Here is a 16515-nt window from a genome sequence, read left to right on the forward strand (position 1 = left end):
TAATGCTGGTAAACATACGACTCGTATTTTTAGGCAGTCGAAGGAAGTGCATTCCTCATAAAGAGTACTCTAATGTCGTAAGAATTGGTATCTGATAACCGTATTACTTGATGATTGTATTTTATCTCTGTTGTTAGACGAATATAAGCCAGACGCAGTATGTATCAAAAAGGAGCAATTGCTTTTGGCCATTCAAAATTATATAACACATAAGAAATGACTAAATCAATGTTTCACTCAGAAGCATAAAAACGACTTTTTAGGCAGTAAAAGGAAGTTATTTGATACGTACAGCTTTTAGTATTTATAGGTAAAGATTTATAAGCAAACTCGTTTGTATAGGGGATTTTTTGGTATTCTCTCATCCAGACAAATACAGTTTGATTCGCAGTAACTAATTCATTCGGGGGATTGTTCGAACTACTAAGTAGTTCACAATGGGTTTCCTTTTCTATTTGTTTTCTTTTCTATTTTCTGTTTCGAAGCAATGAGAAGAAAATTTCGCACAGAGAAGAATTTCTCTACATCACTGGTATCTTGTATTTAAAAGACAGCAAGATCAGAACTTAGGGAAGGTCTTTGCTGCTTTCAAATATTGAAAACTCTTCTGGGAAACTAACATGAAGCTACAAGAACTCAAGAACTCTTCTGTACGAAAGGCGAGCATTCCTGTGAAAGTATTGCAGTTCTCACTACATTGTTCGTTATCGCTCACTGTCTGGATCCTGAGTAAGGACGTTTGTACTGACGAGTGCAGAAGTTCAATCCTGGTTGAAGAAGCTCCATTCAATTCTGAATGATTGATTTAGCTAGATTTAAACTTGAGTGGCTGAGTTCTCTCCTGGCCAGGATACTGGCCGCCAGATACTAACAAGACTCCATTGGAAATTTCAAACTACGCGAAGAGTGGCATGAAAATTCAACAGTGTCAAATTTTTATAATTTTATGACAGACAGCTGTCAATATTACCGAATTAATTAACTCTAACTGCGGGGTGTGCAAAATGTTTGGGCTTTTTCCATTGTTTCTGAGAGCGACCAGGTCTTAGTTATCTTGTGTCCATTTAGTCATCTCAGTCAGTCTTTAGTGCCAGGAGCGTGTGAGAACAACAATGTTTTTTCCTCTGGAATTTTGTTTATCTTACAGGAAAACCACATAGCGACAAGAGCATATCTAGTGTAATTCAAGCCAAGATCAATAATTCTGAACTATGGTATAGTACTAACAGTGTTCGAATAAAAGTGTCTGCTGGTCGGAATTACTCATCAAGAGACGAACGATAGGCAAGACAAAAAAGAAATATAGAGACAAAGAGATAAAAAAACATCCAGTACAAGAGAAGAAAGAAGTGCAAAGAGAGTCAAGAAAGAGTTAGAGGTATTCCAGGAATTTTGCCGAACTTCAGGAACAACTAATGCCCAATATCTTCAAGGAGATATTAATATCATACATAAACTTTGTAGAATCCATGCCACAGCTAAGACTGTTGCAGTTCTTTCCAAAGCAAGTCCAATTAAATATTAGTTTTGATTTGTTACACGAATCTTACGTTTTTTCCGGTTTTTGTCAATTTTATATCCTTGTTAACTTTGTCAATATCCTTGTCAATTTCTTTACAGAACAGATAATTTATCTTTCCACTTTTTAATCGTCTTTATGTGGGACAAACAATTTGTTTGTAATCTTGTTACTTATCTTCGGCTATTTCCCTATCAATTTATTTGTTTCCAATACAGGGTAGATAATTTTTCTATGAATAGTTCACTCTTCTCTGAACAAAGTAGGCAAATTTTACATCATCTTCTTACTCGTCATTATACCATAAGGTATATCCTAATTTTATAGCAGTTATTTTTAAGTTAAAGCTCTTTTTCTGTCTATTCTAGCTTCAGGTTACATTTCCTTACAAGAATGAGTTTTTAGAATCGCGTTAAATGCAAATGAATAGTAGAGAGTATTTAAGTCAAAGTTCAGTGACTTCGATAGAGAGAATTAGGATACCTGAATAGGGTACGTTTGCCTTTTGGGTACCTCTCTCTAAGCTGTTACTACGCTCGGCCGTATTGCGTGCCTTTGATAGCTTCGCTACCTAATTTATTAGAGGCCAACTAGTTAGAAATTGTGTTAGCTTCGGCTAAATCTCTTTAGTTAGTTATTAGTAACGTTCTTATTTCTTACATTTTTGAATTCAAGCACAAGTGGAGACTTTGTTGTACGTCCTGAGAAAGAGACCAACTGTTAATCTTTATTTTGAGCAATGAAGAGTAATTAACCCTTCTTGAGTTTTACGTTCCTGTTTTTGGATTTAAGCGATTATTCGCTAGGTTCTTCCATACTTAATTCATAGATAAAAGGTAGGATCCCTGTATAAGGATTATCTACCCTGTATAAGATATTTAAACTCGTTTAAGAAGCCCGATATTTGGGTTCCGTATGAGTTGAAAGAAATTCACTTAACACAACGGATCTATATTGGCGATACACATTTCAAGCGTAATGCAATCGATCCTTTTTTGAAACGAATTATCACTTAGGCTGAAAAATGGATAGTCTATAATAACATTAATAGAAAAAGACCCTAGTCCATGCATGATAAATCAATCAGTCCAAATCATATCGAAAGCTAAACTGCACCAGAAAAGGATCAGGCTGTTAAATTGGCTGGATTACAAAAGTGTTGCGTATTTTGAGCTGCTTCCAAGCAACCAAATAATCAACTCAGATCATCACTGCCAGCAACTTATGAAACCGAAGGAAACAATTAAACAGGAAAAGCACAGAATAGGCAGATTGCAAAGGAATTGTGTTCCACCACGACAATGCGAGGCCTCACACATCTTTTGCAACATGTTCGAAATTACTGGAGCTTGGTTGAGAAGTGATGTTGCGTCCCTATATAGTCCCGACCTTTCACCATCGGATTATCATTTATTTGGAAGTTTACAAAACTTCTTACACGGTAAAAATTTCAGTAATAACGATGACATCAAATCGCACCTGGCTGAGTCTTTTGGTGATGAAGACCAGAAGTTCTATGAGCATGGAATCATGCAGTTACCAGAAAGATGGCGATGTAGAGTCATTAGGATTTTTTCAGAAGCAAGAGAGATGAAAAATGAACAACGCCTTCGCCGGGAATAGAACCTCGGACCTCTAGAATACCGGTCCAGTATGCAGAACCACTACACCACGAAGGACGCTTGGAAAGCGGAAGAAATACCTTATATACTCCCCTTTTTAAAGGGCGACTAGGGTTTTAGGGGATCTAGTCGCCAAATCCTGGGTGCGGAGAATCATCATCCACAACCCTTTTAGTTCGGGCGCCACTGTAGAGTCATTAGGTTAATTGGAAACAAAAAAGATGAACAATATGCAACCGCCTTCGCCGGGAATCGAACCACGGACCTCTGGAATACCAGCCCAGCGTGCTACCGTTACACCACGAAGACACGCTAGGGAAGTGGGAGAAATACCTTATATACTCCCCTTTTTTTAAAGGGCGACTTGGGTTTTAGGGGACCTAGTCGCCAAATCCTGGGTGAAGAGAATCATCATCTACAAAATTTTTAGTTCGGGCGCCACTTGTAGAGACATTAGGTATTTTTGGAAGCAGGCAAGATGAAAAAGTAGCAAACGCCTTCGCCGGGAATCGAACCACGAACCTCTGGAATACCGGCCCAGCATGCTACCGTTACACCACGAAGGCACGCTAGGGAAGCGGGAGAAATACCTTATTGCGAAAGGTCTAAAGATCATTTTTTCAACTGAAAAGTTGAGTTTTATTTCAACTAAAAAGCGGAAATTACTTTCTTACTAGCCCTATATTTTAATATGTGTTTACAGATGGGTAAAAAATGTTTTAAGGTGTTCCAGCTAGTTAAATATTTTTGATTTCCAAATTGCCAGGAAATAACTCGCGTCTTAACAAGAAATGAAAGGCGAAATCTAATGCAAGTTTTATTCTGTTTATTTCTTGAATTATTCTTAATTGAGTTAACACTAAATTTATTGCAGATGTTTAACTATACACGAAACTTGCTGTTTTGTTGCGTGTGTTTTATCGATAGAAAATTTAGCAATTATATGTATGTCCATTAGCTTAGAATATTTTATTAATTACACACCATTGTATTTCTTAGGGTATGATAACACAACATTCATACCATCGATGGAATTACTGGTGGATAACATTAAGAATTTGGTCGAAGAACATTTGCTGAAATTAATGCTAAAAGGGAAAGACGACAAAGTTAGTAAACATTGCAACATTTTCTTTAAATGTATTAGTTTATTCATTGTTTTATGATTTAATTTGCAACAGTTACTGCAGTTCAATACAGTGGTGCAATCCGAAATGTTACGAGCTAGAACAACTGAAGACATTTAGCTTAAGTATATGGAATATTTAAAAAACGTTTTGAAAATTTCTTAAAGTATTTTATATATTAATGAAACAATGAAAGGCTAATCTTTGGAATGTGGTAACAGGTAGTTTGGCGACATTTTGGTAAGGCGATAAAGGTTACTAGCTAGGACTTTAGCAGTGTACATGGATTCAAGAGTGTGGGTAATGCCATTTTTTTGCAATTCTGGGATGTTTTTTTAAGTGAAAATAGGTCGACGTGTACATGGATGATACCGTGTATGTGCAATTCTTAAAAACGCGGCAAGCAGTGGGTGATTCTGCACGTTCTCCCAATTTCGCACCTAATCTTCGTCATGATTAAGCATTTTTGTTCCATAAAAGTTCTAGTATAAGCGTAATTCGGCTAGCAGATTGTTGGAAAAAATGTTGAGTAAAAAAAAAAACCCATGCCTTTACTTCGTGAAAACAAAATGGCGTCCAAAACAAAACTAGCAGGTTGCTGTAGCAGGGTTAGTTGCCAAATTTTCGCCAAAAAATCGCCAAGTTACCATAATCCAAAGATTAACCCAATGAAATTTTATTGTCTTGCATTTAAAGTAAATTTGATAACAAATTAATGATTGTCTTGGATTTAATCCTCTGGACCTGATTTCTGCACGGGCAAATTTCTTTAGTATTTAATATATATATTTTATAATAAGAAAACTTTCCACATACCATCTCCAAAGAACACAAATTTAAATTAAATTTTTAATTGAAAAAATTTAGAATTTAAATTAGTATTTTAAAAATTTCAACTATTTGTTTAAAAATCTGCTAAGAAAAATTTACAAACCAAAAGTAGATTTTAAATATTGAAAAAGTATTGTCATTGATCGCAGATTAACCAACTTATCAAGGGGATAAACCAATCTACCATCAATTAACAATAACTAAATTAAGAGAGTTTTTGATCTTACTTCCAAGTAAGCATCAAATTATTAGCTAAATGCTAGTTTCAAACTAAATTAAGAGTTTAAATTAACTAAATTAAGAGAGTTTTTGATCTTACTTCCAAGTAAGCATCAAATTATTAGCTAAATGCTAGTTTCAAACCATTAAGTCCCATAAATACTCAATCCAAATAAAAACATTAGTCTCTTTAATCCAAAAAGAATCTTGTAAAACAAAATAGCAAATAATCTTAAAATTAAAGTTTCACAATAAGAACTCAATTAACATGAACGAGATGCTTACTTTAGAAGACATATCTTCTACACTCTCATTTTCAGATTCAAAAACAGAAGTAAACATATATATGCGTTTTAAAAATATAGAAGTAGTATATTCTATAGGATGTGCCAACAAAAGCGTCGAAATAAATATACCCCCGAATTTATAAAATAGGAAGTATTTTTACAGACTTAAACAGGTAAATGCTTCGATTTAAGAATGCCAGGTTTGATTTAACCTGCCGACCGGACATTTTATTACTGTTAGCTCCTTACGCAACTTCATCGGCATGGAGCTCTATAGTTTGGTTTGGTTTAATTTTTTAAGGCAAAGTACACTAGGGCTATCTGCCTACGGGAAAGGATGCCTTCGTGGAGGATTTTCTAAGAGAACTGGCGCCTGGATTCGAACCCACGTCGGAACCAGCAATGTTCCGCGATTTTACTACTCTTCCGCTGGTGGGTCGGAGCGCTACGCAAAGTAACGGGAAGTTTGAAATTTGAAAACTCATTACAAGAACGACGATGGTTGGGCACAGACGATGGTTGTGTATTAGAAAGCTTCGTGCAGTCTTTGGACGTGACAGCACATCTGATAAAAAAAAAAAAAACAGATCGCAGACTGATAAAGAAATTTGAGGACGCGGGTTTGGCAGCAGACATTAAATCACCACGGTATTATAGTCACCAAAAACTCAAAACTTAGAATCCTAGAGAGACTAACAACAAAAGTTCTTAAACAGGAAATTCAATGTATCATTAACCATCCTGAATGGGTGATTAAGTGAAAAAGTGATTGCGAATTTTATCCGAAGAGTGTAGTGCTAGACAGCAAGTACTGGAAGACATATTCGGGACATTATTTTTCATTCTTAAATCGGTACATTTACCTGTTATAAATAAGTAAAAATAATTCCATTTTCTAAAAATAAAGTAAAGTACTGTAATTGCGAAAATTTTCGGGCTGAAATATCCATTTTGACAACTCTCGATTCCATTTGAACGATGGTTTTTGCGTGACATCTCTACGTACGGACAAAACAAAAGACTCTTTTCTTTTCCAAAACGGATTGTCAAATTGATTCTGAAAAGAGTTTTTCGTGACGTCTGTATGTACGTATGCATGTATCTCGTATAACTCAGAAATGAGTAGCCGTAGAACATTGAAATTTTGTGCATTGGAATGCTACAACATGTAGTTGTGCATCTCCCGTTTTCGTTGTAATCGGCTACACCAAACGCATATATATGACCACTCTCCCACTCAGCTCGGGGATTTCAGTTTTTTACTTCCTTGTACGAAGTAAAAAGGAAATACTGTAATCGCGAAAGATTTCGGGTATCATATTTCAACGAAAATATCGATTTTGACCACTATCCAATGCAATTTAATGATGTTTTTGTGTGACATCCGCAATTAAGGACAAAATAAAGGACTCTTTTCCCCCCCAAAAAAAATTATAAAACTGATTTAAAATGAATTCTAAAGAGAATTTTTGTGGCGTCTGTGCGTACGTACGTACGTACGTACGTACCTATCTCGCATAGCTCAAAAACTAGTAGCCTCAGAACATTGAAATTTTGTATGTAGAACTGCTACAATATGTAGATGTGCACCTCGTATTTTGGTTGCAATCGGCTGCACCAAAAGTATATAAATATATGTATATATATCCACTCTGTTACTCGACTCAGTGATCTCAGTTTCTTTACTCGTATATATTTGTAAATTGTATATTTTTTGCTTTAAAAATGATTGAATTATGTTGTTCTTATCTTTCGGTTAAGGTTTTTATGCCTTTAGTTAATCTGTATGCAATATTTTTAGAATTATCAACAATTTTAAAGTTGTTTAAATGCCGCTAAGCCTAATGAATTTTGTGATGGCAGACATGTTTGTTTGCCTTTCAAACTTGGCAAAATAACGGATTTGTTGCCAATCTAGAGAAAATGAGCTTCGCAACAACAAAGATAACGCCTTTTTTTATTATTGCGAATTAAGTCATGCTTGATCCCTTCTGGAATATTCGAGGAAATAAGTTTTTCAGATTTACTACGTAATTTTTAATATAAATATTTTGAGTTTTTATGTATTTTTGCTGAATACTGAATCGTCTGTGAAAAACTCTTTCTTTTTTGTTTTGTTTGCTTAATTTCTTTTATTCATCGTTTTAGATTTATTATATTATTTGAATAGAACATTTGGTAAAGATTATATAGTTCTTCAAATGATATAAATTTATATGCATTCTGAGTTATAATATGGACGAAATGTAACGCTGTTAAGTGAACCTGGCGCCAGAGTGTCGCTATGGTAAACAAATTATAATGAATTTTAAAAAAATGCAGTTATTTTATTGTGGTTTAGGCGCTATCGACGATGTAGATTTAATTCAATGCAATAAGTTTAAATGAAATGCAAGAAAAATGCGTATATTTTAATGTTCCGTGCAAGGAAGTCATGTGGATTTACACATCAGATTTTTTTTTATTATGTGTTGGTAAACTACACATTTTGTGCTTTAAAAGATATTGAATAATGTTGTTCTTATGGTCTGGTTAAGGTTTTTATTCCTTTTGTTAGTCTGCATGCAATAGTTGAACAATTTAACTTGAACGGAGGTTTAACTTATAGGAGTTCTTACCATAAATCCCTCATTTGAAAGCTTCGTTAATCTAAGAACCTAGCATCTACGCTAACATGCTTTCTAATGTAAGAACAGTCAAAAGTTAAAATTCACCATTAGTGAGAACAGTACTATGGCAGGCAGAATCTTAGATACTTAACCCTCCTATACTTAAACCTCCTATATGAAATCACCAATACTCTTTCCTAAACTCTGTTAATGAAATACCATAAATTAATTAAATGGAAATTCAGTTTATCAAAAATGTTTAGGATGCTAAGTAAAACGCAACTTATAATATGTGTAAAATAAAGGTTTAGTCGTAGTTATGAACTGTGTCTGGATTATTTACTCATTATCATTTTTAATAACTTTTCTCTACAGATGATTCAAGTAGAGGTGAGCTCATTTGAAGTAACCTACCCTGGAGAAGACGATTCCATGTTCTATCGGATCGGAAGTATGTATCTCTCTTTCTAGACAGAAAAATTCAGTGTTTTAAAAATCTTAAATAAATAACTCAATACTTTCCTCCGTTTTCTTCCTCACGCCAATTTTTGCCTTTAATTAATTTTATGTAAACTAAAAGATTGATGAATGTCTCCAGTTCAAACAAATACACGACTTCCTAAAGAATTAACTAGATGTAAATATAGAAATATAATCTGTATTTCGGTGGTGCAGAATACATTGTGTTTGCATAAGTCCAGTCAATGGGGTGAAAATGACAAATAGCGTCTTTAAGCAAATGGAATAACCAATGTCGTGGTAACTACCTCTCTAAAATGGCTGTTTCTAAAAGTAACTACTACTTCTATGAACATCAATAAATATCGGTATTGACACATAACCTATTTATACTGACCACCTACATAGAAAGTCAAAATAATACGGAACCATTCAGGGTCTACTTACAAAGAGATCTAGCCCATCAGGATGGCTGAATTGTCAAGACATCTGAATACTGATAGTTCGACCCGGCTTCGAACTCAAGCGAATGGGCGGGTGGGTTATACGATTTGTTTCTGTAGTTTTCCTAAGTATAAAGTAAGTACGAGCTTAGAAAGTCTTCCATAAAGGCATCTCCTCCCTTTCGCAAATACTCTTCGTGTGCTTTGCCCTGCGTAATGAAAATAGAGAAAAAGATGTAGCAATGTTAATGGCGTAACGCGTTGATAGCTTAGAACATGGATCCGTATTGAAGAGGAAGAATTCTGATTGCGCAGACTGCGAAAATGTTGAATTCGTAATGAAGAGCACAGTTAGCATTCGAGGCAGATTAAATCTTCATTTTTATTTCAATTGACATTTGCAGCCACAATTTCCTTACACTCTAATCCTGCTTATTCAAGAGCATTTATATTTTTACTTCCTTGTACGAAGTAAAAAGGCAGTATTGTAATCGCGAAAAGTTTCAGGCAGCATATTTCAAAGAAAATATCCATTTTGACCGCTATCGAATGCAATTTAACGATGTTTTTGCGTGATATCTGTACGTAAGGACAGAATAAAATACTCTTTTTCTTCAAAAAAATTATAAAACTGCTTTAAAATTAATTCTGAAGAGAATTTTTCGTGGCGTCTGTACGAACGTATGTACGTACGTATCTCGCATAACTCAAAAACGAGTAGCCTCAGAACGTTGAAATTTTGTATAAAGGACTGCTATAACATGTAGATGTGCACCTCGTATTTTGGTTGCAATCGGCCGCACCAAACGTATATAAAGATATTTATATATAAATCCACTCTATTACCCGTCTCAGTGATCTCAGTTTCTTTACTCTTATATGTTTGTAAATTGTACATTTTTTTCTTTAAAAATGATTGAATTATATTGTTTTTATCTTCCGGTTAAGGATTTTTAGCCTTTAGTAAATCTGTGTGCAATATTTTTAGAATTATCAGCAATTTTAAAGTTGTTTAATTGCCGCTAAGCCTGTTTTAATGGCGGCCATTGATGTTTACATTTGAAACAGGAGACTAGTGGATTTGTTCCCAATCTAGAGAAACTTAGCTTCTCAACAACAAAGATAACGCCTTCATTTATTATTGCCAATTAAATCATGCTTAATCCTTTCTGGAATTTTTTCGAGGAAATAATTGTTTAAGATTTACTTCGTAATTTTTAATATAGATATTTTGAGTTTTTATGTATTTTTGCCTTCTCGCTAAGTGAGAACTGAATTAATTGAATGAGAAATACTCAATCGTCTGTGAAAAACTGTTTATTTTTTGTTTTGTTTGCTTAATTTCTTTTAGACATCGTTCTAGCTTTATTATAGTATTTGAATAGAACACGTGGCAACGATCAGATAATTCTATTCTTTAAATGATATAAATTTTGTGCATTATGAGTTATAATATGAACGAAATATAATACTGTTAAGTGAATCTAGCGCCAAAGTGTCGCTATGGTAAACAAATACTAGAGTGAATTTTAAAGAATGCATTTATTCTATTGTGGTTTATGCGCTGTCGACGAAGTAGATTTAATTCAATCTAATAAGTTTAAATGAAATGCAAGAAAAAAAATGTGTATAATTTAATATTCCGTACAAGGAAGTCATGTGGTGTACACATCAGATTTTTTATATTGTGATAGGGAGAGAACACAGTCAAATAGGAATAAACTTACTTATATTCCAGATTCACATCGGTGGATCTTGATGTCATATTGTGTTAAATTAAACAACTTCATTTCCTCTAACTACTTTAAGAATCAAATATATTTACAAGTATATTAGTGATTGGTTTGAGTTATATAATAACTGTTTAATAAAACACTTCTCTATATGACCACATTCAACCACCCTCTTCACTTTCTCAACTCTCTCTGCCGAAACTCTTAATTAGCTAAAGATACGAGCGGCGCAGCGCCCTCTGTCTCTTTTTCTATATCACTCCCCACCTTTACTCTTTAATAAGAGTACACAGGCTTACTTACATATCAATATTAACATTAATTAATAACGGTTTAATACTAAATAGTACGACATATATAAATGAATAATCTGTACTAGTATACATCAAAACAAAAATGAACATAATAATTAATAATATCATACTAAAACTTAAATAATATCAAAAGTTCTAAATTAAATTTTGAAAAGATCTAGATTGTTCTTCTGAATTGTCCTTTCGGAATGCGAACGAGGCACGCTCGAACATGTCCATCTTGTCCTATAATTACATTTTCAATCGCTCCTATGTCCCAAAGTAGTTTCATTGTTTTGGTCCTTCTACCAACACAACGTCTCCAGTCTCCAGTCAACGTCTTCAGTCTCCAGGTTTCGCTCAATTGTAGGATTAGCAAAGTTTTGCGCATTTCTATGATGAAGTAAATATTGCTCTTTCCACTTGACCCATGTTAATTGTAAGAGCCTAGAGTGGTAAAGCTTCCGTCCTAGTTAAAGTCTCTTTGTCTGACATCTTGTTAATAAATTCCAAAAAATGCTCGGTAAAGTTAAATGTATCACGTCCTGGCAATAAAAACTGTGAAGGCGTGAGCGGGCGAGGTTCACTCAGCTCGTTGCTCTCATACGTTAAAGGTCTATTATGTAGTACACACTCGAGTTCAGTTAATATTGTAGAGAGCTTTTCGAAAGTCAGTAATGCTCTTCCTAAGATTTTTTTCAGAGGTTCCTTGATGCTTCTCATGAAATGCACCCAGAACCCTCCATGCTCAGGTATGAATTTCCATGTTATTCCTTCAGATGTCAAAAAAATCTCTTACACTTGGCTCTACGCTGATTCTTTTAAATCCCTTAATTATTTCACATTATGCTGCGGAAATTATTGGCATTATCTAAATAAATCACTTTGCAGCTTCCTCTTCTTGCTAAAAAACGTCGTAATGAAAAAATGAAACTTTTTGCTGACAGATCTGAAACCACTTCAATGTGTACAGCGCATGTAAATAAGGCTATGTACACCTTTTTGTGGATATCCGCTTTTTCTCTAGTAGTAACCGCTCCAGTTAAGTCAATGCCTACAACTGTGAAAGGATTACTTTGGACTATACGATCTCTTAGTAACTGACCCGTTAACTGTTTGGTGGGCTTCACTGCGAACTTTTTACACACCAGGCAAGTGTTAATAACTTTCTTTACTACTTGTCTTACTTTAGGTATCCAAAATTTATCCCTGACTTTGGACAATGTTGCCATATTTCCTGAATGAAATACTTTTATGTGTTCACTAAATATCAATCACTAGTTCGGTGAACTTCAACTTTGGCAGTATAATAGGATGTTTTTCGTCATCTATTAATTCTGCTTGTTCCAAACGACTTCTGACACGCAAAATACTTCTGCTGTCTAGATATGGTGCTAAACTGTAAATCTTCGAATCTGGTGTTATTAGATTATTCCTCTCTAGTTGTTGAATATCCGAAAATTAATTATCTCTTTGAACTTGTTTTATCCAGTATTCCTCAGCTTCTTGGGTCTCCAATACAGTGAAAGGACCTTCTTCACAGGTACGTTCTCTTAGCTTGGCGACAAGCCGCCTTACCCAAGCTGTAACTCTCAACAATTTTTCCAGACTGCTGAATTTGTAATGTTTAACGCAGTTTCTTCTTCTGGAACAGTCACTTGAACATAAGTGCTTAAACGTTAAAAATTTTGAGTATTAATTTCTACTTTAAACTTTTGCTCAGGTCATTGATCTTCAGAATTTTTCAACCATGATGGTACCATGCCACCAATTATTATCCTTCACCAATGCATTTGCTGTTTCACCACGAGTTAACTTATCTGCTGTGTTTTTCGACCCTGGACAATATTTCCACTTATCAGGCGAAGTACAGTCTTGTATTTCTGCAACTCTATTCGACACGAACTGCTTCCACTCACGTGCTGACCCCTTTATCCACCACAAACAAATTTCTGAGTTCTTCCACAGAACTAACCTACCTACCAAATTCTGAAACACTTTCAATAAATATTTTCCTAACCTGGCTGCAACTACAGCTCCCATCAATTCCAACCTAGGAAGGGACAACTTTTTTAACGGAGCTATCCTACTCTTTGACATTATAAACGACGTACATACCTCTCCTCTCTCATTCTTATATCTAAAATATGCCACCACCCCATATGCCACTACTGACGCATCACTGAAAATATGACCTTTACTTAAAACTTCTGTAAAGTAGTACCTCTCTATTTTCAACGCGTTTAATTCCTCAATTTCAGTGCACCACTCTATCCATTTGTGCTGTAACTCTTCTGGCAACTCTGAATCCTACTCCAAACCTCTCTCCCATATTTCCTGTATAAATCTCTTAACTCGCATCACAAATGGAGAAATAAATCCAACTGGGACAAACACCTTAACTGCTGTGCTTAAGACCGATCTTTTTACTGTTTCCCAACGATTCTAAACTACTCAACAATGATGTAACGTCTACTCTCAAACCATCCTCTTCTAAGCTCCACACCAAGCCTAACACTTTCAACTTATTATTTCTCTTTATAAGCTACTTTCTTCACACAACCCTTTCTGAAGCTATAAGTCATACAACTCTTTAGAATTAAAGTTTAGCTTTCTCAAATTAAAACTCGCATCTCTCAAAATAGGTATCGCCTCTAATGAAAGATTGAAAGCTGACTCTACACTTCCCCCTCCTTAACACAAATCATCTGCATACAAAAAAATATATTTGACACTACAGTTCCTTAGCAAAAATGTAAAATCATGTAACAACTAGAGACAATATTTAAGTAGTAAAAGCTATCTCGTAAAAACGAAATGTAAAAATTAAGAATCGAAAATGACTTGGGTCAAAATCAAAAATGGGTGATAAAAAAAAAGAAAGAAAAAAAAAAGATGATAAAAAAAAAATTTTTTTTAAATAAAAAAGAGGTTTTTTTCAATTCTTTGTGTGTTAAAATTTCTTTATTTTTATAAAAAAAAAAGAGTTCTTTTTAAAATTCTTTCTGCGTTAAACTTTCTTTATTTTTTTTTTTAAAAAGAGTTTTTTTTAATTCTTTGTGCATTAAAATTTCTTTATTTTTATAAAAAAAAAAAGAGTTCTTTTTAAAATTCTTTGGGCATTAAACTTTCTTTACTTTTTTATTTTTTATCACCCATTTTTGATTTTGAAGTCATCTCGATTTGTAATTTTTACATTTAGTTTTTACGAGATGGCTTTTATTACTTTAACATTATTTCTAGTTGTTACATGATTTTATATTTTTGCTAAAGAACTATAGTGTCAAATGTATTTTTTGGCATTAGCTTTTAAACATTCCTCTTACTTAAATATATGTATCGAAAGGAGCATAAAAACCATAAACAATTCCTTATGTCTGAGCTAGAGGAGCAGTCGGTAATATAAGGAAAAGAATGAAATGCAAGTTGTAAAATATGTATAATTTGGATTTAAATGCAACTTACGTTAATTTAATAGAGGATTGTTCTTACTTACAGATGAATTGAATCCTAGAATGCGAGTACTGAAAGCTGGCGCCAAGTTGAAAGCTGGTTCCGGAAACGTCGTGAAAAATTTGGGCAAATTACGCTACGACGAATGCCAGAGAGTGTGTCTGGATTTCAAAGACTGCGAGACGGTGTCATATTGTCTAAAAACCTCGGAATGCATTGTCAGCAAAAAGTATGGAGAAGATATCAAGTCAGGAGACATGGAGGACGATACCTTTTGCAATCTTTTAACGAGTAATAATACTTACCCCTTATTCATTAAAAATGATAGTTGTAAACGACGTATACGAACTTGAAAACTTTAATTTGGCAGGTTGAGTATAATCTACTGAGAGGTCTGATAGGCAGCGGCGTAACTAGAAGGGTGCTACAATTTTAGGGGGTCATGTTTTGCCTGATACGTTATATTATAGGGGTTACTCACGTGGATTGTCAAGATATACAGTGGGTACAAAAAGTATTTACACACATACATTTTTGTTCACAATTTATAAAAAAATGCATTAAGAAATACAAAAATTGGCATTTAAAAAATAGAATAAGCTTATTCATTTAAATTAATTACAAAAAATACAATAATATTAATAAAAAACATTTTTTGCAACAATATTAAAATAGCTTATGTCAAAAAAGTATTTGCACACTCAACTCAACTTTAGCAAATTTGCATTTTTATGCTATTATTTGACAGTCATCCCTCAACTGATAGTTTATAGTCGTCGTAAGACAACTATAAACTATCAGTTGATTGTCGATTCAAATTGTAATGGCACCTAAGAAAACTGAATTGCCGATTTCGTTGCGAGAAAAAATTGTTTCTCTACGTGAAAATGCCCTAAGTTATCGAGAAATAGGTAAAAAAGTAAATGTTTGCTTCTCTACTGTTATAAAATGTTATAAAGAAAGAGGATCTACATGAAATAACTTGCGCTCTGGACTTCCAAAGAAACTTTCACTGCGAATGAAGCGAAAAATCATAAGAGAAGCATAAAAAAATACATTTTTTAGTGCAATTACTTTAGCCAATGATGTCGCTTCAACATCTGGAGTTCAAATCTGTGCCCAAAGTGTTCGAAATGTCCTGCACGATGCACACATTTATGGGAGATCACCAAGGAAAAAACCTCTCCTAACTGAACGAAACAGACTGAAGAGACTTGAATTTGCTAAGGAATATATCAATAATCCAATTGATTTCTGGGAAAATGTCATATTCTCCGACGGGAGTAAGTTCAATATCTTTAAATCAGTTTGGAGAAAGAATCAGGAAATTAGTTTGGAGAAAACCTTGTACTGCTTTTCATACCAAAAATTTGTAGCCTACAGTTAAAAATGGAGGACGTTCTGTTATGATTTGGGGGTGCATGGCTAGCAAAGGAGTTGGTAATTTGTGTTTCATTGATGGGAATATGACAGCTCGAACCTATATTGATGTGTTGCGAGATAATTTGCCACAAAGTGCAATAAAATTGGGTATCAGTAATTCGTACTATTTTCAGCAAGACAATGATCCCAAGCACACTGCCGGTGTAACACGTATGTGGTTGCTATATAATATACCCAGAAAACTTCCCACTCCACCACAATCACCAGACTTAAATCCTTTGGAAAATTTGTGGAATTCTTTGGATTTAAAAATAAGAAAAAGGAAGATTTCAAGCAAATCTGCCCTTAAACAAGCTCTTATTGAAGAGTGGTCGAATACTGACCCTACTGTTACAGAAAATTTAATTAAATCAATGCCAGCAAGATTTCAAGCAGTAATAGATGCTAAAGGAATTCATATTAAATATTAGTTATTTGAAATTTCCTTATATATTTTATTTCTTTTGTATTCATGCAGGTGTGCAAATAATTTTTTGA

At 34.1% G+C, this 16515-nt stretch overlaps 1 protein-coding gene across 1 annotated transcript in view; it reads left to right on the forward strand.

Annotated features, from left to right (window-relative positions):
• LOC118200718 (uncharacterized) overlaps positions 1–16515 on the forward strand; it is a 127757-nt gene that overhangs the window by 97883 nt on the left and 13359 nt on the right. Inside the window, exons 18-20 of the mRNA XM_085822802.1 lie at positions 4141–4250; positions 8590–8665; positions 14641–14886. Of these exons, the coding sequence (XP_085678928.1) occupies positions 4141–4250; positions 8590–8665; positions 14641–14886 (432 nt within the window). The remainder of the gene's footprint in view (positions 1–4140; positions 4251–8589; positions 8666–14640; positions 14887–16515) is intronic.

Source organism: Stegodyphus dumicola, chromosome 8, assembly GCF_044657685.1.
Source record: "Stegodyphus dumicola isolate Sdum_Otavi_A_Nest chromosome 8, ASM4465768v1".
Classification (NCBI taxonomy): domain Eukaryota; kingdom Metazoa; phylum Arthropoda; class Arachnida; order Araneae; family Eresidae; genus Stegodyphus; species Stegodyphus dumicola.